We start from the raw sequence: 23,510 nt of genomic DNA on the forward strand, positions 1-23,510 counted from the left end.
GGGATTTCATTCAATGTCACCGACTTGTATGAGAACCTTTAACATCATATGCGCACCGTCACACAAAATAGAGCAAAAACGCCGTGGAGCCGGCAGCACCAAGAGCGCACGGTGGCTACTTGGCTTAGAGTAAAGGGAATAAGGGTTCATTACGTGCACCAAGAAGAAGCGGGGAAAATAAGCACAGGCCATCGCTGGCGTGCTGCCGAGCCCACTGAAGGGCGCACCGCTCCGCGCTGGCTTTTTAACAGAATTCCACGCTTGCTCAGAATATTGTTACGGTGTGGGATGCCACGGGCTGGCCACGGGCCCGCCCAGAGAAATATAGCAGCAGTACGGAAGAGAGCCGGCGAAGCACGACCGGCGGCGGCCAAGCTTTCTCGTTCTATCTCCCTCGTGCTAGAGCCGCGCGCTCGCCGCTCGCGCTCGCTCTCCGCCTCTTCTTTTATTCCCGTATCACCTTTCCACCGGGGGGGGGGGGGGGGGGGGGGGGGGGGAGAAGTCAGGCCGTGCTTTGATGCAGGGTTTCCTGGGGCGATGCAATGTGGGCTCGCAGATAGGAAACGGTCACACTCCTCGTTGAATTCGAAGTGTGTGAGCTGGGCGAAGGTGTCTGCAGTCGCCGAAGAAGGTCCCACACCGGTTAGGCTAACTTCAGGGAGTTTTATGCATATTGAGCGGCGATCCGTTTATCGGACTGCATTGCGTGGGGAAGGCATGGAGCCAGCAGGCGACGACGGCACTGATGAGGACCCGGTAGCTAAGTCGGAGTCACCGCAGGCGCCGTAGACATATCGCTTCATGTTTGAAACATGCTCTGGGAAAATGTGGTGCACACCGCATGGTCGATGCTCTGGCAGGTCTTCGAGGCGGTATGTCACGGGACCGAGTCGGGCAACGACACGGTAAGGGCCGCGGTATCGGGGCAAGAGCTTTGCGGCACGGCCAGTCGCACGGATGGTGCGGCGAACGAGGACCAAGTCACCGGGCCGGAAGGGGGGATGTGGTGGTGCTGCCGCGTTGGCCGCTTGCACACGCGCGTGAGCCGTGAGGAGGTTGCGCTGGGCGTCGAGGCGGGCGGAATGAAGTCGTTGAGCAGATTCAGTTGGTGACGCAGTAGGATGGGGAAGGCCCAACTGCGCGTCGAGAGGGATGGAGGGCGTTCTGCCATAGACGACTGAGAACGGCGTCACATGCGTTGTTTCTTGCGCTGCAGTGTTGACTGCAAAAGCTGCAGCAGAAACAAAACGATCCCAGTTTGTGTGGGACGGAGCGACGTAGGATGCGAGTATATCCGTGAGGGTACGGTTAACACGCTCCACGAGGCCATTGCACTGCGGATGATTGACGGATGTAGTGGAATGCGCAATGCCGAAGGAGCGGAGGGCTCGCTCGAATTCATGGGACATAAAGCAGCTCCCACGGTCCGTGATGAGGCGCCGGGGAACACCGTGCCGAAGAACGAGATGCTGTTCCACAAACGCGACGGCATGAGCGGACGACGTGTCTGGAACGGGCAGTGCTTCGACCCACTTGGAGAAGTAGTCGATCGCAACCAGAACATACCGGTTGCCGGCACGCGTCTTCGGAAACGGGCCCAAATGATCCAGTCCAACCAGCTCGAAAGGTGAACTTGGTGGCGAAAAAGCCTGCGGGGGTGGCTTCGTCACACCTGTGGACGGTTTTCTGTACTGGCATGTCTGGCAGGACGCCACGTGTTGCTTGACATCTCTGGACATATTAGGCCACCAAAACCGCTCCGACTTTCGTGCGTAGGTCTTGCCGCGACCAAGGTGACCAGCCGTGGGAGCGTCGTGTAAGCCGCGCAAGATTTGCGACCGCAGTGTTGCCGGCACAACTGGCAACCAGACGGGTGGTCGACCACGGAGCCGCTTCACATGACACAAGAGGTCGTCCTTCATTCGATAGACCCGGCGTAGTTGGTGGGGGCCTGCGCCGGCGGCGGTGCCAAGGGAGTGGATTATGGCAGCAATGGCGGGATCTTGCGTTTGTGCAGTCCTCAGGCCCGTCAAAGCCGTCACGGAACAAGGGTGGCGAGAAAGGAAATCGGCATCTTGATGGGCAGAGCCGCGCCGATGCACTATTGTGAAATTGTACTCTTGAAGTTGCAGGGACCAGCGTGCAATCTTGGCATTCAAATGTTTGGCGGACTGCAACCAAGTGAGAGCGCTATTGTCCGTGACTATGGTGAAGTGACGGCCGAACAGGTAGGGACGGAACTTCTCGACGGCCCAGACAACGGCGAGGCACTCGAGTTCTGAAGAGTGGCGGCGGCGCTCAACGTCGGAAAGCTGGCGGCTGGCATAAGCTAGGACTTTGTGGTCACCAGACTCGTCTTCTTGCAGGAGGACAGCGCCGAGCCCATCTTGGCTGGCATCCGTGTGGAGGACGATGTGGGCCAATTCGTCGTAATGGGCCAATGTAGGAGGCTCGAGGAGGGCGTGCTTGACGTCAAGAAACGCGAGCTGATGGACCTGCGTCCAACTCCACGGTGCATTCTTCTTCAGCAGGGCGGTCAATGGAGCGCTGCGCTTGGCAAAGTCCGGAATGAAACGACGGAAATACGAAGCAAATCCAAGGAAACTTTTGAGCTCCTTGGCGGTGGTGGGAGCTTCGTAAGCTGTAAGCGCTTTTAGCTTTCAGGGTCGGGACGGATGCCATGCCGGCTCACAACGTGACCCAAGTACGTCACCTCCGCGAAACCGAAGAAACATTTTTTTGGTTTTAAGCGAAGCCCAGCAGAGGTAAGGGCTTCGAGGACGAGTTTGAGGCGTCTCTGGTGTTCTTCAAATGTAGCCGCGTAGACAATTACGTCATCCAGGTAGACCAACGCCATAGTCCACTTCAAATGGCCTAAGACTCGGTCCATGAGACGCTGGAAGGTGGCTGGAGCGTTCGAGAGACCGAAGGGCATACGGTTGAACTGGTAAAGGCCGTCGGGAGTCACGAAAGCCGTCTTTTCCGCATCATCGGGGTGAACAGGCATCTGCCAGTAGCCCGAGAGCAGATCTAGCGTGGAAAAATAACGGGCCCCCTTCAGGCGGTCAAGCGCATCGTCGAGGCGAGGCAGCGGGTACACGTCGCAATTAGTAATAGCATTTAGCTTCCCATAGTCAACGCAGAAGCGGAGTGTTCCATCCTTCTTGCGCACAAGGACGACAGGGGAGGACCAAGGGCTACAAGAAGGGGCAATGATTCCCTGGTCAAGCATGTCGCACACGTGCTGCTGGATGACTCTCCGTTCGGCTGGCGCTACACGGCGAGGTTGGTGATGAACGGGCCCGCGGTTTTCGGTGTTGATCCGGTGTTGAGCCCAGGAAGTGCACCCGAGTTCACCGGCGCTGAGAGCAAGGCAACTGCGATGCTCGAGCAGCAAGGTCTTCAGAGAGGCGAGCTCCGCGCAGGTCAGGCTGGGTCCAAAGTTAAATTCTTCCCATGATAGGATCGCCGGCGCTGGAGGGTGGCGAGGCGGGGCTTCAGGTTGCAGAGACGCCACTGGTGACCCGGGGTCCAAAACTGAGGCTGTACCCAATTGCGTGCCGGGAGTCAGCGCGAGAGGTACGCTGCTGATGTTGAGTATAAATACGTGGGCCTCTCCTTTGAGCACAGGCAGAAGGCTTCGAGGGGAGGTCATCTGACGGGCTGGAGCTGAACACCGGATGGGTTCGAACAGCACGTCTGCTGTGACCGGACTGTCAAGCTTGGCATACACCCACGTTGCCGCACCCGGTGGCAGGGTCGCGGCGGACGCCACATTCACGGTAGTGACGTCGAACGGCTTGACTCGACACGGCCACTTCGTCGCGAGGTCACGCAGAGATGCTGAGGCACGCTTGGTCGCCGACACCAGGGACTGCCACAGGGCGACACCGAGGCTGGAAACCCGGCTAAGCCAGCCCGGCCCACAGAGAGTTCGGCTCGCCCGTGGTTTGGTTCTAGTAAAATTAAGGACGACTCCGGCTTGCTGGCACCACCCGCACCCGAGGACCACTGGCCAAATAGGGCTGTCTGCGACAACAAACTCGGTGGAGATGGCATTTCCGAGTGCTGTCAGGTTGACGACGACACGTCCGACTTGCTCCACAGGAGTGCCGTTAAAAGCTAAGAGCCGGGTTTTGGCGGCTGGCAGAAGCAGGTGGGGCGCGTTAGCAACAAACGATTTGTGCAGTACATTGACAGCCGCTCCAGTGTCAACCAAGGCCTTTACGTGCCGGTCAAGCAGGGCGACGTCGACGAGCACGTAAGGAGCATCAGTGGTAACCGGAGCCGACGAAAGGAGGGGAGCCGCCAAATCGTTTCCCGACGTTGGAGGGCCGGCACAGTCCCTCGCGTAGTGTCCCCGCAGGCCACAGCGGAAGCAGGTCATGCGGACGTCGTTACGCAGGCGTCGGATAGAGGCCGCAGTTGGGGCTGCGGACCGAGGAGCCTGCACCCGGACGCTGCGCTCGGCAGACGGTGGCGACCGCCGCGTGGCCAGCAAAGTCAATTCCGCCTCGATGGCGAGCGCCATGGCGGCGCGGACGGAATCAGGACGGCCAGAGCGGACCAAGCGCTGCACCTCGGGGAGTCGGATGGCGTCGACAAACGCCTCGGTGCCGACCAGGGCCACGGCGTTCTGAGGCGCTCCCGGCAGCGACTGCAGAGCCAGGCGCTCAATGGCGGCGGCGAGGTCCTGGTACGTCTCCCCGGGCTCTTGACGGCGGGCTCGCAGGCGGTGGTACTGCACACGGGGTTGACCTGAGGCACCATAGTGGTCGGCGAGGAGGCCCGCCAGAACAGTGTAAGAGCCCAGCTGGTCGGGCGGCACGTTCTGCAGCAGCTCGGTGGCGCGACCCCTCAGTTTTGCAACGAGCATCCATGCCTTTATTTGCTCGTCCCAGCGTCTCGCCGCCGCAATACCGTCCAGCTGGATGCGGTAAGCATCCCACGAGATGGTGCCGTCAAATGTGGGCAATTCCACAACGTCCCACGAACACTGCGGCGAGGACGCACCCGCGCCGAGCACGCCATTGGCGGCCACGACCACAGGCCCAGCGACGGCAGAGCCGTAAACAGCGGCGGCGGGGACGCCCAAAGGCACCTGACCTGTGCTCGGCTCGGCTGGCACCAGGCGACGGAGTTCGCGCCGGAGAGCTTCCATCTCCCCAGCCTGGGCAGTCAGACGGGCCTCCCATGCGTCCATCCGTTGGGTGACTGTATCCAGGAGGCGCTCAACACCGGCGTCCGGCTGCTGCGAAGAGCCGAGCCTCTCCGAGCGCCTAGGTCTAGCGGCGCCGGCCGCCGCGTCGTCGGCGCTATCGGCTGGTGGTGGACTCCTGTCGTCTAGCACGTCGGGTGCTTGATTCTGGGAGCGGGTGAGTGGCATGATCCCACCGCTGCCACCAAAATGTTACGGTGTGGGATGCCACGGGGTGGCCATGGGCCCGCCCAGAGAAATATAGCAGCAGTACGGAGGAGAGCCGGCGAAGCGCGACCGGCGGCGGCCAAGCTTTCTCGTTCTATCTCCCTCGTGCTAGAGCCGCGCGCTCGTCGCTCGCGCTCGCTCTCCGCCTCTTCTTTTATTCCCGTATCAATATACAGCGGTGGTTCCGGTGTTCAGATGGTTCAGGGAAAGCCATGATCCTTTGAGATACGGTCGGTTGTGTTGCACAAGCAGCTTGTGCAAGACCTTGTGCAAGACATCATGCACCTCGCTGCCAAATTTGAACTGCGGTTCCCTTGCTGAACTGATGAACATTACTTTGGTTTTCTGCATGTAAATTCTTAGACCCACCGTGCTGCTCTGTCTGTCTAACTCATTTATCATGATTTGCAGTTCACCTCCTGAGTGACTCAGCAAAACAATGTCATCAGCGAATCGCAGATTATTTAGGTATTCTTCATTAACTCTTATCCCCGAATGTTCCGAATTAAGGCCTCAGAATCTCTCCTGTAAACGGGCGGTGAATAGATTTGGCGAGATTGTCATCTTGCCTGACGCCCTCCCTTATTGGAATTTTATTGCTGACTTTATGGAGGACTATGGTAGCTGTGCAGTGGTTATATATATCTTCCAGTATTTTGACATCAGGCTCTACACCCTGATTGCTCCTGATGTTTTCACTGACGCGAATGCGTTCTCGTAATCAATGAAGGCAATATAGAGCGGTTGGTTATATTCTGCGCATTTCTCTATCTCCTGATTAATAGTGCGAATATGATCTATTGTGGAATATTCTCTATGAAAGCCTGGCTGATAATTTTGTTGATTAAAGTCTAAGGTTGCCTCGAATCTATTAGAGATTGCCTTTGTAAATACCTTGTAGGCAACGGACAGTAAGCTGATCGGTCTAATTTTTCAACTCCTTGGCGTCTCTTTTCTTATGAATTAAGACAATATTTGCATTCTTCCAAGCTTCTGATACAGTCGAGGTCATAAGGCATTGCGTATAAAGTGTGGCTGTTTTTTTTAGCGCAATCTCCCCTCCGTCCTTCAACAGATCTGAAGTCACCTGATCCTCACCAGCGTCTTTTTCCCTTTGCATTGTTCCTAAAGCTTTCTTTACTTACACTTTCTTTACTACTGGAATGACGCATTTCTCTGAGCTGCTGTCTCTCTCATTAACATTCTGATTACATTGACTACGGTATAGATTTGTGTACAACTCTTCGGCTACTTTAACGTATCCATATTGCTAAGGACATTGCCCTTTTTGTCTCTTAACGCATACATCTGAAATTTGCCTATGCCTAGTTTCCCTTCACGGCTTTTAGACTACCTCCGTTCTTTATATCATGGTCCATTCTATCCATATAAACTTTTTTATGTCGGCTACCCCCGTTGCGATTATTTATTAACTTCGTTAGCTCTGCTAGGTATATTCTGTCTCTAGGGTTGGACGCCCTCATGCCTTCGCGTTTTTTGATGACATCTTTTGTTTCCTGAGATAGCTTGCCGTATCCTGTCGAACAACCCTACCTCCTACTTCTACTGCACTCTCCGAAATGATAGGTGTCAGATTATCATTCATTGTATGAGTATTAAAGTCGTCTTCCTCAGTTAATGTTAAATATCTGTTCTGCAGTGATGTCCTGAATTCCTCTATTTCCCCTTTTGCTGCTAACTCGTTAATGCACTCCCTCTTCACTATCTTCTTCCGTTCCCTCCTCAAGTCTAAGGTAATTCGAGACCTTACCATTATGTGGCCGCTACAGCTAAGGAGATTACCGGAGCTATTAAGCTCCGTTCTTTCTAAGACTGAAATCTTTAATATTGCCCTCATCTTCACCAAATCAGTCCCTCCGATATTGTACGATGCCGTCTCCCACTTTCAGAAGGCCTCTGCCCACAACCCAACCACTTTTGCCAATCACCCATCTTCATTCTTCACCCTCACGAGTGCTTTACTACCCCCAAACAACCCACTGTTACCCTCCAGAAAGTTAACGCCTCCACCTACTACCCACCCACCTTCATGGTTCCTGAAGCTGCCGCGTTTCATCAATCAACAGCCTGCACTTTTCAGAAGGTGCTACGCACCACTCATCCACTCATTTCCATCCTACTGAAGCATCCACCCCCGAGCAGCACTAGAATGAAAAAGTGACCCCGAAATTCAATCCAAAGACGGAATGGGAAGGCGATCATTCTAGAAGCAAGATGTACAACCAGCGCTGCTAACACTGACTGGTTGGGATTCTTATCCCTCGGTTATCAAAGAAGCAAGCCAGAATTCTTCTGGCGTGAACAATGGTCACAAAACTTTACGAGACGCGTCTTCTAAAAAAACACACACATGGAAAACTTCTTTAAAACTTTCTTATAGGAGAAACTGTGATAGCCTTAAAGTATTAAGCATTTAACAAGAAAGCGCGGAGGGCACTGTCGGGCCTCTTCGCACTCGGCAGCAGAGACAGCACTGCGGCGGCCGCTCAGTTTACGCGGGAATCTTCCTACTTGATTGCAGGTTGGTAGTACGTTCCTTTGTTTACCGCTCTCAGGCTGTCACTTTGCATTCATATTTTGTAGCTATGCCCGGTGACATCTACAAAACTACCTGTATCGCATGTGAAAATCACGTAGAATCAAATCAGGGATCAATTTCATGTTACACTTGGAAACGACGATGTCACCTGGAAACTTGCTCTGGTTTAGTTTGTCAAACAGCTCCTTAGAAACCCGTGGCAGCTCGCAGAGAAAGAATTGTAAGTGCCCTGACTGTAAACCTGCTTTTCAGGAAGCCCAAGGAGAGGATTTAGGAAATAATGCCAATCTCGATATGTTGCTGAAATTCCCCGAAAACTTGGCCTTCTCATCCCAATAAAGGCTCAGGCAGACAAACTGGTATCCACTGCTGGTCGTATAGACGACATTGAAAAGGCGATTCAGCATGTTTCAAGCCAGCTTCATAAAGGAGCAGAACAAAATCATCCGTGACATAGAAAATGAAGGATCAAAACTTGAGTATGAAACAAAATCATGCGGAGTTAAACGGCTTTATTTGAAATGAATAACATGGAACAATACAACCACCTGAAAGTACATGGCTTGAAACAGACCGATAATTAAATGTTTATGAATGAGTAAACAAGAGAGTGAAGGAACATGAACTTCCATAGCTTACCGAGACCGGCGTGGAAGTTTTAGCACAGTCGCCACGAAAAAAAGGACACTGACTTCACAGGAGGGACGACAACCGCATCATGCGTCTGCAGCAGCGCCGCGTTTGCGAACTGGCCCTTTTGTTATCGGCATGTTCGTAACTGCTGGGCGGAGCGTTATTTTCCGCTCCGGCGGCAAGTCACAGTGCCATTTTTTTACTCGCGACTGTACATAGACTGCCGGCTCCGAAAGATAAGATTGCTCCAGTGTTGGTTGGCTTTAAATCGTGCCGGAGTGCGGACAACAAGCTCGCCGTGAGAAATGCAGTGCGTGATACTATAGTTGAGAACATGGTTTGGTTTATGGGCTGCGGGAATTGCGGTGGTTTAACCTCCCAGACCCGCCGCGGTGGCTCAGTGGTTAGGGCGCTCGACTACTGATCCGGAGTTCCCGGGTTCGAACCCGACCGCGGCGGCTGCGTTTTTATGGAGGAAAAACGCTAAGGCGCCCGTGTGCTGTGCGATGTCAGTGCACGTTAAAGATCCCCAGGTGGTCGAAATTATTCCGGAGCCCTCCACTATGGCACCTCCTTCTTCCTATCCTCTTTCACTCCCTCCCTTATCCCTTCCCTTAAGGCGCGGTTCAGGTGTCCAACAATATATGAGACAGATACTGCGCCATTTCCTTTCCCCAAAAACCAATTATTATTATTATTATTAACCTCCCAGAGCGATTCAGGCTATGAGGGACGCCGTAGTGAAGGGTTCCGGAAATTTAACCACCTGAGGTTCATTAACGTGCACTGACATCGCACAGTACACGGGCCTCTAGCATTTCACCTCCACTGAAATTCGAGCGCAGTTGCCAGGATCTGACTCGCTCCTTTTGAGGGCAACATCCTAGCGCCATAACCACAGCCACCGCGGCGGCCTTTTCATGAGAACATGACGGTGGCGTAGAGGGAACTGTACCGGCAAGCGAAGTATGCGTGTCAGGAACATAACTACCGTTTCACCTCCTTCAGAAATGGAACACTGTTTGTTCGCAGAGAAGAAGCACGTTCTGGCGGGCCAGTTGGTCCATGATGAACAGAAAGGGTATAAACTGCGCGAACAAGACGGGACGAGAGGCACACAAATCGACAGACAAAGCGCAGACTTCCAACTGATTTTTTTTGTGAAAAACACATTGTTAATAAGGCCAGAGAACATAAGAAAAAAAATAAGAAAAACGCTATCACGATAGGGTTCAACGATAGAAACATCAGCAGAAATTTACAGGTTAATCAGATCCGATGTGAACACGAACGTGCCCTTCTAAAAACTCGAGCTCTGGTGTCGATAGCGATAGCGAGGGCGAGCTAACGCAGTCGTCACCCCTTTTGGCTATCAGGAAAGCTTCGATAACCTCCCTTTCAGTTTTGCTGCGTGCATAGGAGAGGAAAGCAGTTTTGTATAGGTAGAGAGCGCAGTTGCGGCTGTCACAGTTTTTGCAGTGATTTCACCTATTCCAGCTGAGTCTGACCCACACTCCCTCATGGAGTGCTAAAAAAGTTTAGGATTTTTCTTCGTTTTAACATCGAGCGTTTTAAAGTATTGTTCAGAAGTACTTGTATTTGGGCGTGTTGGTTCATATCTTTTCAGGAGGACACAGGGGCGCAACAAACACACACGGACATAGAAGTAGACAGGGACGAGCGCTTACTATCAACAGGCTTTATTTGACGTAGACCGTTAATATACTTTCGCCTACCCAAGCGCCACTGTGCGAATCACAAGCACGTGGGTAGCAGAAAACACCAAAAGAAATCGAAAAGTAGGCGATTACAGAAATCTATCTAAGAAAACCGTTTCAGATCGGCGAAGCATTACAGACGAATCACTGTTGCAGTTATCTCCTATTACATCAGAAAAAAAGGAGATAACTGCATCAGTGATTCGTCTGTAATGCTTCGCCGATCTGAAACGGTTTTCTTAGATAGATTTCTGTAATCGCCTACTTTTGATTTCTTTTGGTGTTTTCTGTTACCCACGTGCTTGTGATTCGCACAGTGGCGCTTGGGTAGGCGAAAGTATATTAACGGTCTACGTCAAATAAAGCCTGTTGATAGTAAGCGCTCGTCCCTGTCTACTTCTATGTCCGTGTGTTTTTGTTGCGCCCCTGTGTCCTCCTGAAAAGTATTGTTCTTTCGCAATTTTGAGTTTTAACTTGTGCTCTCGCGTTAGTTCAAGCAATCTTCCGAAGTGATCGTCACTCTTTGTTCTCTTGAATTTGAGATACGCGCGCCTTCGTTTTCTTATCATTCTGACAAACCTGGACGTCACCCATGGCTTTTTACGCTTTTTCAGCCTAGATGAGTCTATGCTTGGCACGTGTCCATCCCTAAGTTCGAAAAGTTTCATCACAAATAAACGCCATAATTCGTGCACATCACAATCATCAAAAAAGCACTGGAAAACGGGCAAGTGATCTAGTAGTTTTTCGGAAATATTAGTGAAGTCACCTTTGTCGTAAAAGAAGACACGCATATATTCACATTTGTTTTCTCTAATATGCTCAGCTTTTATATATGCAATGACAGCATGATGACCACTGATGCCCGGAACAACAAGGACAGCATTTACATCGATTCGGAGAGTTCGGAAAGAAAAGGTCTAAAACATTTTTATCCCTAGTTGATTCCTGAACATACTGTAATAAGCCAAAAGTATCTATGATGTTCTTCATTTCTGTATTGATTGCAGCACCTGTTGAGCTCAAAAACCCACCGTATGCCCGCTGCGCCCACCCTACGCCCGCCAACTTCTTAATCTCATCCGCCCACCTTTGCTTTCCATTGGAATCCACTCCGTCACCCTTGAGGACCATTAGTAATCTTGACTTCGGAGTACATGCACTGCCTAAGCCCATTTCTTCCCCTTGATTTCGACTAGGATGTCATTAACCCGCGTTTGTTCCCTCACCGACTCTGCCTGCTTCCGTTCTCTTAAAGTTACGCTTGTCATTTTTCTTTCCATAGGTGGCTGCGTTGTGCTTAACATAACCTGAACCCGTTCTCTTAGCCTCCATAGTTCTGCCCTGTAGGTGAGGATGCATATATTCAAAGCTTCAGGATAAAGCTCTTCCACTCGCACCTGCCGTCTTTCATCGTTCATGGCAGTTGCAGGATGAGAACATACACATTCAAAGCGGAAAGGCTACCGGGAGACAGGGGCACTAGGTAAAGGGAGGTTGGGGGAAATATGACATTTATTCATTTTATTCATTTTTTACCTTCAAAGCGTGTGCAGGCGTTAGATAGGGAAGTGGGCAGAAAAATTTGTCGAAAACAATGCTAGAAAAACAACGGGTACGTAAAAGATACAGCTGTTTTGTACTTTTCTCTTCAGAGGTATTGGTAAACTACCATTCATGATATGAGAGAACCTGCCATGTGCGCTCCACCCCATTCTTATTCTTTTAATTTTCTCCATCCGATGATCCGGATCAGCGGTTACTACCTGCCCTAAGTAGATATATTCAGAAGGGTAGCGGATCGGGCTAGTTGGTGCACGTTTGTCATTTTTTCGCAAGCGCTAAAAGAACACGGACAAAGAAGGAAGAGACAGGAAGAGCGCTTTCCTTTACCATTTACCATATTCCTTTCCCACCTCGAGCACCTCGCTGCCAATTATGAACTGATGAGCCCTTGCTAGACGGTTTAACATCAATTTGGTTTTCGGCATGTGAATTTTTAGAGCCACCGTTCTCTTCGGCCTTTCTAACTCATTCATCATGATTCGCCATTCATCTCCGGAGTGAATCAGCAAGTCAATGTCATCAGCGAATTTTAAATTATTTAGGCATTCTCGAGTAAATCTTACCCCCACCTGTCCCGAATTCAGGCTTAGGAATACCACCTGTAAACGCGCGGTGAAAAGCATTCGCTAGATCGTGTCTCCCTGACGGAGCCCTTCCTTGTTAGAATTTTATTCCTGACTTTATGGAGGACTCTGGTAGCTGTGCAGTTGCTATAGACATCTCGCAGTATTTTCACGTATTGCTCTTCTACACACTGATTACGCAATGCCTGCATGACTACTGAGGTTTCCTTTGACCCAAATCCTTTCTCGTTATAATAAAGGCTATATATAGCGCTTGGTTATATTCTGCGCATTTGTCTATAACCTGATTGATAGTGGAAATATGATCTATTGTGGAATATTCTTTACGAAAGCCTGCCGGATAATTTGTTTGATTGAAGTTTGAGGCTACCCTGACTCTATTAGCGATTACCTTAGCAAATTCCTTGTAGGCAACGGACGGTAAGCTGATTGGCCTGTAACTCTTGAAGTCCTTAGCGTATCCTTACTTATGAATTAAAATAATGATAGCGTTCTTCCAAGCTTCTGGTACGGTCGACGTCACAAGGCACTGCGTATACAGGATGGAAACTCTCCCCTCCGTCATTCAACAGATCTCCTGTTACGTGATCCTCATCAACTGCTTTTCCATCTTTGTATTGCTCCTAAGGCACTTAGTTCCTCTTTTGTCACTGACGGGATGATGCATTGCTGGTCACTACCATATCTTCCATTAACGTTCTGATTACATTGGCTACTGTATGGATTTTTGTAGAACTCTTCGGCTACTTTAACTTTAATCGTATCTTTATTGCTGATGTCTCTGCCTTCCTTGTACCGTAACGGATACATCTGGTTTTTACTTATGCCTAGTTTCCTCTTCGTCGCTTTTAGGCTGCCACCATTCTTAAAAGCATGCTCGATTCTCTCCATATTAAACTGCCTTATATCGGCTACCACCCCCAACCCCCCTTTGCGCTTATTTATCAACTTCTAAAGCTCGACAGTTCTATTCGGTCTCTAGGTCTAGACGCCCTAGCCGCCGGAATCTTGCCGGCATCCTGTCAAACAATGCTACCGCCTACTTCTACGACGGACTCCACAATGATAGCCAGAGATTATTGTTCAGTTTGTGAGCATTAATATCGTCTTGCTCAGTTGAACCACAATATATGTTCTGCAGTGAAACCCTGTGTTACTCTACTTTCCCTCTTACTGCTAATGTGCTTACTTCTAACAGGCTTCCGCTTCAGCAGTTTCTTTTTTCCGTCTTCAAATCTAGCCTAATTCGAGACCTTACCATTGTGTGGTCACTACACCACACCTTTCCGACGGCCTCCACATGCTGCACAATGTCAGGGTGAGCGCATAGTATGAAGTCTATTTCATTTTTAGTCTCGCCATTGGGGCTCTCACAGGTCCACTTCTTGCTCTGTCGTTTGGGGAAAAAGGTATTCATGATCCGTAAAGCATTTTTATCTGCGAACTCTCTCCTAATAACTCTCCCCTGCTCTTGCTAGAAGCTATCCCACCGCTGCTTACCGCCTGGTCGCCAGCCTACTTATCTCCCACCTTCGCGTTGAAGTCGCCCATCTCTATGTACAATGTAATGTGATTTTACTTTGTTCACTGCTGATTCCACATCTTCATAAAAGCTTTCAGCTATCTGGTCATCATGGCTGGATGTAGGCGCGTAGGCCTGCACCACCTTCGCCTTGCACCTCCTATTGAACTTAATTACGATAACTGCCACCCTCTCGTTAATACTATAGAACTCTTATGTTTTCAGCTATACCCTGATTCATAGGTGGGCCGGCTGCTAAGTTCGGGGTTCCTTAGGTTTCCAGATTTAGGAGTGCCCTATTATTGGTTCATTGGTGTTCACGTGGTGTCGATGTTGTGACGACCCTTTAAGCCATATCCATAGATCGCGGAGAGTCCTGACATCACTTCCTTGCGCAGTGGTGCAGTGGTTTAGCGATGCGCCACAACCCCGGCAGGTGGCTATATCGAACAGAAGCCGTTGAAGCTGGTGAGAATAAAGTTGCTCTTCACGAGCTCCGGTAAGGATCATCGCAGCCCCACGGTGAGCAGGTGGAAACTGAATTCAACTTATTTTAATTAATTTCATTGCCACGTGTCATGGGAGCAGGCAGCTCACTACCCGGTTGGTTGTTGCGATGACGTCATACGTCAGGTAACCTACCTCGACCAATCAGGGAATACGGTGACAGAGAAGCCGGTAAATTTTTTTCACAGACAACCTAATGCTTTCGCACTAAAATTATTGCAGCGCTGCCTCGCGCTCCAGCCGCCTGGAAATGCTGCACGCTGACAAAGCATGCAGGTTGCCACATATCTTCAGGCATTTCTGGCGAATGGCTCGAGTGACTGCGCCGAAATTAACATTTTCATTCACACCCCCTTGTCATACACTTCAATGACCAGTATTAGTCTGTGGTGCAATGACAGGGAGATAAATAGTAGGGATTAAGACTGTTTTATGCACTGTATAGATAGTAATGCTCAACATCCAATCATTTTAAGCACGTCATATCGACAGTGTTTAAACAGATAACCGCGAAATCATTGACGCTGTGCGTAATATACGACAAGCTAACGAATGTACCAGGGAGCCATCGGTCACGTAACCACACGCGAGGTTTTATTTTTAATCATGGCTGTAGTCTGCAGGTTTCACAACACGTGAATGCTTTATTTTCTTGATTGATTTCAGTTTTTAAGGTTGCATTTTTGCTTGGTGCGGGAATATTCTCCGTCCGCTCCAACAAAAGTTCATCTGTGAGTACAGCGCTTGTGCTGTCATTTCATCTCCCCGTATTTCGCGCTTTGCAAATCTACAGTAGGGGAAAAAATTAATATTAAGCACATAAACAGAGCCACGTAAAGCAGATCCAGGGTTTTCTCCGCCGAATCTGACTTTATCCCTCATGCCGGTATTTATTGGCTTTAAGAGCAGTGTTCGCACTTTCGCCGAAATTTCATGACGTTATTTTATTCGGCAGCCGGTTCCGACACAAAAATTTTTCAAGCTGTCTTTGGCTTCACCGACAGATGACTTTCGCATGAACTGATCTCGTCACAGCACTCACCTGACATTGCATTGTACAAATCGCAAGAATGGGAGATACTGGGCCATGTATTTTTTTCTTTCGGGAACGTCGGCTGCGATCCACCTGAGGATGGCCCGGAACACGTCATCTACCTCATTGGGCGCGTGCAGCCGGTTGTCTGCCAAGATGGTGCGCATCTCATCGGGCGTTAGCGAGTGGAACTGGGTGCTGTTCTTCCACGTCTGTGCAAAGTACAAGAACAGAGGTTTCTTCAGTTGTTACCATAAATAGGGGGACAGCGTCTACACAATCTTTCTCAAGCTTCTATATATCGAGAACTGTACGGGTCCACAGTCGTGTTCACTAAAATCAATTTTGTGAAATCGAAAACAGTCCGAAGAATTATCCTTAAGAGAACTTGCTGTTGAGTTATTTGGTTTTGATTCATATTAAAATATTTAGCGGTTAAAAACAGAAAACACATAGGTACACGACAAGACGGCGCGCCAATCCCCAACTGGTTTTATTACGCCCATGAAACGTACATATAAAGTTTTTATCGTCACATGCGCAAACAAGTCACCGAAAGGTCAAGAACGACGTCATAAGGCACACTGCAGGAGTTTCTTTTCGCCTTTAGAGAATTAAATTGATGTGTCGCTTACGCACAAGTTGCCTTGCTTCTTGATGAAGAACGCTTCCATCAACTGCCCTAGCTTAGTGTCTTTGTGTTTGTCCAGAATGCTTACGTCAGTGAAGCATGGTTCACAACTGCTGGACAGGCACTCTTTAATGTGCTTGTGTAGATGTGTGCCTTCCTTCAACTGTTCTACATTTCGCTCATGTTCGCTCGTTTGCTCATTCATGCACCGGCCAGGCTCACCTATATAGAAGTGGAAGTTGAAGGGGATTTCGTAAACCACACCCTCCACATATTTCACGTAAGGTCTCCTGCGCTTTGTTCCGCAGCCTCGTTTCTTTTCGTTCTCTTTTTCGGTACGGTAGGAATGGCCTCTGAGCTTTCTCGGTGCAGAGAAAACGAGCCGCACTCCGTGGCTTTTTTCAAGTTGTGAGCTACTCGGTGCTCGCATGGCACCACCACTAATCTTACCTCTTCTCGAGGGACTCAAGAGGTGCTGATGGAAACGTTCTTTATCAAGAAGCAGGGCAACTTGTGCGTAAGCGACACATCAATTTCATTCTATAAAGGTGAAAAGAAATTCCTGCAGCGTGCCTTATCACGTCGTTCTTGATATTTCGGTGACTTCTCTGCGCATGTGACGATAAAAGCTTTATATGTACAGTTGAGGACAAAATTCTGGAGGCCACATGTTCCTAAAACGAATCCGCTAGCTCTGTGATTAACCAGTGGCGTCAGACCACAGCTGTGGAGGTGAATGTCAAAATTGTGTTCTTTCATATCTACAAGTGCAGTCTCCAGCCGCTGGCTAATAACAGAGCTTTCGGCTTCGTTTGAGGAAGACGTCGTCTCCAGACCTTTCTCCTCGACCGTACGTTTCGTGTCTGTAATAAAACCAGTTGGAAGTTGGCGCTTTTTCTTGTCATGCACCTATGTGGTTTGTCTTTTTTTTGACGCCGTTAACTATTTAGCTATGGACCAAAATTATCTGCCTTGTTATATTTCATTATTTCAAGGACCACTCTGTAAGTTCTACAAATCGACGAGAATAAAAGGTTCGAATGTGTGAAATTTGCAGGTAAAGCAGACGACGTCCTTATGGCCTAGCATCTTAAATGGTGAGGTGATCGCCGATTAAAATGGAGACAGCCAGCAAGCATCTCTAAGCGCGCAACACCCAGTACAAGATAACATCTTCTAATGTATCGGTACAGTTTTACCGTATAAACGCCGGCTTTCAAGTAAAAAGCAACGCTGCTGAAGGCTAATCCCGCCAAGCGTTGTTTGGCAGCACGCAACGATGAACGGCAGGGTGTGGCTGACTGCAGCGCTAATTTAAAATTATAACTTCCGTGACGTCACAATGAACTTCCCCGCGCACCTCCGTGGTTGTGAGGAGAACAAAATTTCATCGGCGATTACGTCATTATTTTAAATGTTATCGTAAAAAAACTAGGCATGCTTTACGTACAGCCTTATACAATCCCTAAATAAAGAGAAATTTTCAAAAATTGCCACAGTTGCCTTTCAAGATATGCCATTATGGCTATAGAATAGCTCCCGGCACGCATAAAAATCAGTGTGTTTACTTGCACAGAAAGGCAGTCCGCGCTATTATATCCGAAAATTTATTACAACACAGACATCTATGCACTAAGAGAACATGCAGACCAATGAACAAAATATGTAGCTGTCGCATCCCGCTTCTCATGCAAGACAGAAACTGCGTTTTTTTTATGATGTGCCACAGGAAACAGCTTTGCAGATTTTGCTGACGAGAGTTTCTTTCCCTTCTTTCGACTCAAAAAAAAATTCCTACTAGCAACGCGGTTTATATGTTTTCACATCAGGTAGTTCTTGTCGACCTTTCTACCTATACTTAAATAACAGATAGTTCACAACGTATATGCTGGTCTTTTTACTCTAGGTCTGTTCATTTTCTTTAGGAAACTTCGACTTTCTCAAGCACAGGAATTTAACAGGTAAGCTATAACACTATGAAATACAGGTAGGGCTCCCCTCTATTTAAATGTGGGATACCGGAATGAATGAACGAACTTTATTTCCTCGTGATAGTGAGTGTACACTGGGACTAAAGGCATTATTAACCTGATGAAAGGTACCAGCCCTTTACAGTAAACATTTTCCACAGCAGTAATAAAAGAAGGAAATACATCCGGCGTATGTCATCATCTGGGATGTTGTGTTCGGTTGAGAGGGTCTGGCGGCGTGAGCGCCTGTTGGACCTCTTCACGAATAATGTCCGAAATGAAAAAAACCTGCGGCGACTGTGCGGCTCAACAGAGCTTTTGAAGCTCTTCACGCCCGACGGTCCGGATGGTCTCCCGAAGGACGTCGTGGCTAGAAGCATCGACACCGTTGGTAGCCATCAGCGACGGCGGACGCTCGTACTGTCTGAATCGCATGTCGAGCATCTTCTCCATCGTAGTCCAACCCCGGTGTTAATGACTCATCTATACCCAACCTTATATGAAAGTGATGTGTGTCGCGAGTGGCAGAAGGAGAGGGCAACTCTGACGCACATCCTATGGGACTGCACAAAATTGCCCGACGAAGCTTCTAAAAGCATAACGATTCCGCCGCGACTCGCGGCTGCGGCGGAATGCTCTGACCGTGACGTGCAAATCTGGGCCGTCCAGCAGGTCTCGGCGGCTCTTGAGCGACAAAGGCCTCAGATCCTCCGCTGAGTTGCCGCCTGGGCCCGAGTCACGGCGCCATTAGGTCATGATGCCATTAGGCCATGACGTAAATAAAGTTGTTCCTCCTCCTCCTCCTCCATCGTAGTGGCTTCGGAAACAAATTCGGCGACGGCTCTGGGCGGGCTTCGAACTAACCCAGCGAAGATCTGCTCCTTGATGCCCCTGATTAGAAAACGCAGCTTCTTCTCTTCGGACATGTTGGGATCAGTCCGGCGGAAGAGCTTCGCCATGTCTTCGGAGTAAACGAAAACGCTCTCGTTCGGTAATTGGACGCGTGTCTGGAGGAGCAGCTCGGAACGTTCTTTCTGGAGGACGGTGGTAAAAGCCTGCCAAAACTGAGTCTTGAAGGAACCTCACGTTGTTATTGTGGCCTCTCGGTTATCAAACCAAGTACGAGCTGCACCCTCAAGCGAAAAAAAAAACACGTGCTGCCTCTTCGAGTCATCATCCCACCTGTTGTATTGGGCTACGCGCTCGGACTTCTCGAACCAGTCTTCCGGGTCCTCGCCTGGAAAGCCTTGAAAGCTGGGTGGCTCGCGTGGCTGTTGCAGCACGACGGACGGCGAAGGGATGGAATCCGGCATGCTGACGGGGGTTTGTGTGGACACTGATGGTCGCGCTGAATCGGAGGTCAGGTTTCTCACGGTCGGACGAGACCGCAGAGGCCCGAACTCTGGTTGCAGTCCTTGCAGCCGCCGGCTATCTTGGTGGGTGGGCGTAACTTCGACTTGCAAGGATTCAGGCGGGCAGAAGTCCCGGCTTCCTGGAGGGGTCCTCGGCATGGAGTGCGCTACCCCGCACCTCCATCAAGATGTCACGCGTGAATGCGGGAGATCACTGATCACAAGAGACAGCAGCGGGCTTCGACGAACGTCTTAACCACAGCTCCAGGTCACTTCCTCTTCTTCTGTTGAGGCGGCGCGTGCTAGCGGAGTGCACAGTGTCAATATAAAAGGCAAATGTACAGAACTTACACAAGTACAATCATATTACACTTGTAATACGCAATACGCAGCCACAATGCACACATAGCACAACTGCACTGTATATATTCATTTTGTGAACGGATGTACGTACATACAAACAGAAATGGAACAGAATGACATTGATCAAGAAAAGAAACATCGGCTGGTAGCAATGCGGTTAACTCTTTTTTGAAAGTACCCAATGGAGCGCTAGAGTATAACAGTTCTCAACCTTGTTTAATATTTCTGTTCTCTGATATAAAACTGCCTTTTTTCCATAATTTGTTCCTGTTTTCGGCTTGTGTCGGATGTTACGCAGTAGAAGGTGTCGAGATGTATCTGGATTGAATGTTTTAGAGAATCATTTCTGTCTGTGTAGAGTAAGCAGAAGTTTCTTATAATAAATTTTGTCTGCGCGAAGAAATGAATAACGCTGGAATAATGTAGCGGTTGCAAGATCTGCATAACGACCATGGTAATTCCTGTATATACGAAGAATGCGTTTTTGTAAAGGAAATAGCTTGTTGTAGTTCGTTGTGGTCGTTTTTCTCCATACCAAGATCCCATAGCAGAGCTTTGAATAAAAAAGGGCATTGTATAACGGTTGTTTGAGGCAAAAGAAATTAGGTGGGCTATTGTTTTTATAATACCTACGGATTTAGGAAGATCATTGTATAACCTGCTTTCTGAGACTGGGGAGCGCTACAATCCAGACAAGGGGACAACACTACATAAGAACACCACGATACACCAGCGCAAACATTCAACGGAGTTCATAACCTGCTTATATGTGAACTCCACGATAAATGTTCATAAAACCATACACTTAAGAATTTTTGTTCCTTAACGCAGGTGATTTCCGTATCATTAAAGTATAATTTAATGTCACTATGCATGTTTTTGTTACGAGGCCTGAATAAAATGTATGTTTTTGCTGTATTGACTTCTAGGCTGTTTTTGCTCAACCATACTGACAGACGATTTAGATAAGTATTTGCGCTGAAAGCAAGTTCGGAAATGTCATCGGATGTAAAAAGTACATTGGTATCATGGGCATACATTTCCATGTCTGGTGAGTCAGACATTCGTACAATGTCATTTACCTATATAAGGAACAATATTGGGCTCAGTTTTGAGTCCTGAGGTACAGTTTTTGTTAAAGGCAAAATGTCAGAAAAAATTGAGTTTACCTGAACAAATTGGCTTCGATTCGTTAAATAGCTTCTTATTAAATCACCAACAATACCACGTATCCCGCAGTTTACTAATTTCTGTAATGGCATTTTATGATCAAAGCCTTTCTTAAGTCTTAAAAAAGTCAGAGTGTAACGTGCTGTTTTTCATTGTTTTCAATTATTTTGTCTTTAATACTAAGAAGGGCTTGCTCAGCTGACTTATTTTATTGAAAGCCATATTGGCAGTTTGAGACCACATCGTGTTTAATGAAAAATGACCGCACCCTGTCAAATATCACACTTTCGAAAAGTTTTGAGAATATATTTAAGGCAGATATTGGTCGGTAATTTGAAACTAGATCCTTCGCGCCGCCTTGGTGGATTGGTGTCACTCGTGCAGTTTTTAAGACCTCCGGAAAAATTCCTGAAGATATTGGCATGCTAATAACGTAAGCTAGAACTTATCTCGTTTGAGACGCACTTAATCGGCTCCGGCCGAATTCCGTCGGGTCCGGGAGAGGCAGTACTTTTCAGTTTGGCTATTAAATTCCGTATCTCTGCGCTATCTGTCGGCTACATGAAATTGTGATAGCAACAGGCTTGATATCGATTGTATGATCCACACTTTCATTACCTGCTCTTGAAGCACAAGGTCCAGGTTGAAGGAAACTTTTGTTCATGCTTGTTACTTGGCTTTTGTTCAGGTACGGTGTTTGTGACCTGATACTTGACTTTCTTCTTGTTATTTTATTCACAGCATCCCATATCAGTTTCGCTTCATTGCGTATGTATGTGAACAGCTGTTCGTAGTACTCTTTTTTTAGCTTATTTCAGTTTGCTTTGAAGTTGGTTCCTGAATTTTTTGAAAGCTACGAATTATTTTTGATCCCTTGTTTTTTACAAAAAGGTGTCACATCGCATCTTTCTTTTCAATGTCATTATATAAATGACAGTTTATCCGAGGTTTTCGTACCTTCACATTTCTGATTCGTTCGTTCCTTAACGGGAAAGCCGCGTTACAGGAGCTTTTTATGTTTGTAAGAAAGGTGTCAAAAGCTGTATTAATATCGCGTTCGTTGTAGACCGCCTACCAGTATATCGCTGCAATTAATTCCCAAAAGTGTTCCAGCGAACACTCGTTTATCATTCGGCCATAAAAAGGCACACAGGAAGCACGGTTGTATGATGTGAAATTCGTAACAAAAAATAGCGTTAAATGGTCGCTTATGCCCATTGCAAGCGCACCTGTAATTATATCCTCATCATTTATGTTTGTAACGCATATGTTAGAGTGGCACTGTTCTTTGTGACTCGGGTTGGTAATGTAACATTTTTGGTGCAGGCGTGACAAGCTAGAAGTGATTTCAGTTCCCACGCCCCTGTATCCGGTGAGCCCATGTCTATGTTTACATCTCCTATGATTATCACAGGTTCATTACTAACGCAGGCATGCGAAAGCATTCTATCTAGAAAACTGCAAAATTTTTCTTTCTCGCCAGTAGAAGGTCTATAGACGACTGATACCATGGTCATCCCTACATGTACTGTAAGGCATTCCACATCGTCAGTAAATACAAAGAATTTTTCCACTACAGTAAAACGTATTCCTTCTTTTATATACATAGCCACACCTCCTCCCCTTTGGTTGGTTCTTGTTAAGTGCTGCGAGCGATAACCATTAAAAAAGGCATGGGATTATTTAGAGACAGCCACGTTTCTGTGAAAAGTACAATGCCAAATTTAATTTTTATTGATGCCATCAGGTTCTTTATTTCATCAACTTTGTTCTTTATACTCCTGGCGTTAATATGCATGGTCAAGAAACTTTTCAAACTTGAAGTTTCTTCTTTGTGGCGAGATATGTCATAATAAGCGTCGCTGATCGATGGTACTGTCATAATGAATAATTTTCAACGCATTGAACAAGTGCCTAAGTGCCCATTCACTCTCTGATGTCATCGTTGCCAAGTCATTTTGGAAAGCTATCCGGATGAACGCTGAAGTCTCGTTTTTCGGTGCCAACACCCACCCTTTTGAAGTCCAGGCGAACTGCCAGTTTACCTCGGATTTTTTTTCTTGCGCGCAGCCGCGAGCAGTTTCTTGTTTGTTTTTTTTGTGTCAAGTGTTCATTCACATACACAGAGTTCTTTGAATCCACACCGAGCTCTTTACATGTCAGCTGTTCTTTTCTGGTCTTGGCGAGGACTTCTTCGCGCTGCGTTCGTCGAACGAAGCGAACCACAATGTTGTGAACATCTGCTTTCTGTGTCGGGACCCAGTGAGATGTATCAGTGTCACTTTCTTGAGTACTTTCATCAAGGGCTTCACCTATTTTTTCAACTATGTTTAAGGCGTCATCTATTTCACGTGTTTTTGGAATCCCCTTGATTTCAAGGTTGTTCATTCTTTGGTACTTGTCAAGTTTTACGATCTTTTGTGACAGCTTTTGATTTTAATCCTTCATGTGCCATTTTCTTTGAGAAGCTGTTTTA

The 23,510-nt window shown here is 48.1% G+C and overlaps 1 protein-coding gene across 1 annotated transcript in view; it reads right to left on the reverse strand.

Moving 5' to 3' along the window:
- LOC144134594 (kelch-like protein 10) overlaps positions 1-23,510 on the reverse strand; it is a 677,760-nt gene that overhangs the window by 525,395 nt on the left and 128,855 nt on the right. The window contains exon 4 of the mRNA XM_077667481.1: positions 15,558-15,760. Coding sequence (XP_077523607.1) covers positions 15,558-15,760 — 203 coding nt within the window. The remainder of the gene's footprint in view (positions 1-15,557; positions 15,761-23,510) is intronic.

The sequence above is a fragment of the Amblyomma americanum genome, chromosome 5 (assembly GCF_052857255.1).
Source record: "Amblyomma americanum isolate KBUSLIRL-KWMA chromosome 5, ASM5285725v1, whole genome shotgun sequence".
Lineage (NCBI taxonomy): Eukaryota > Metazoa > Arthropoda > Arachnida > Ixodida > Ixodidae > Amblyomma > Amblyomma americanum.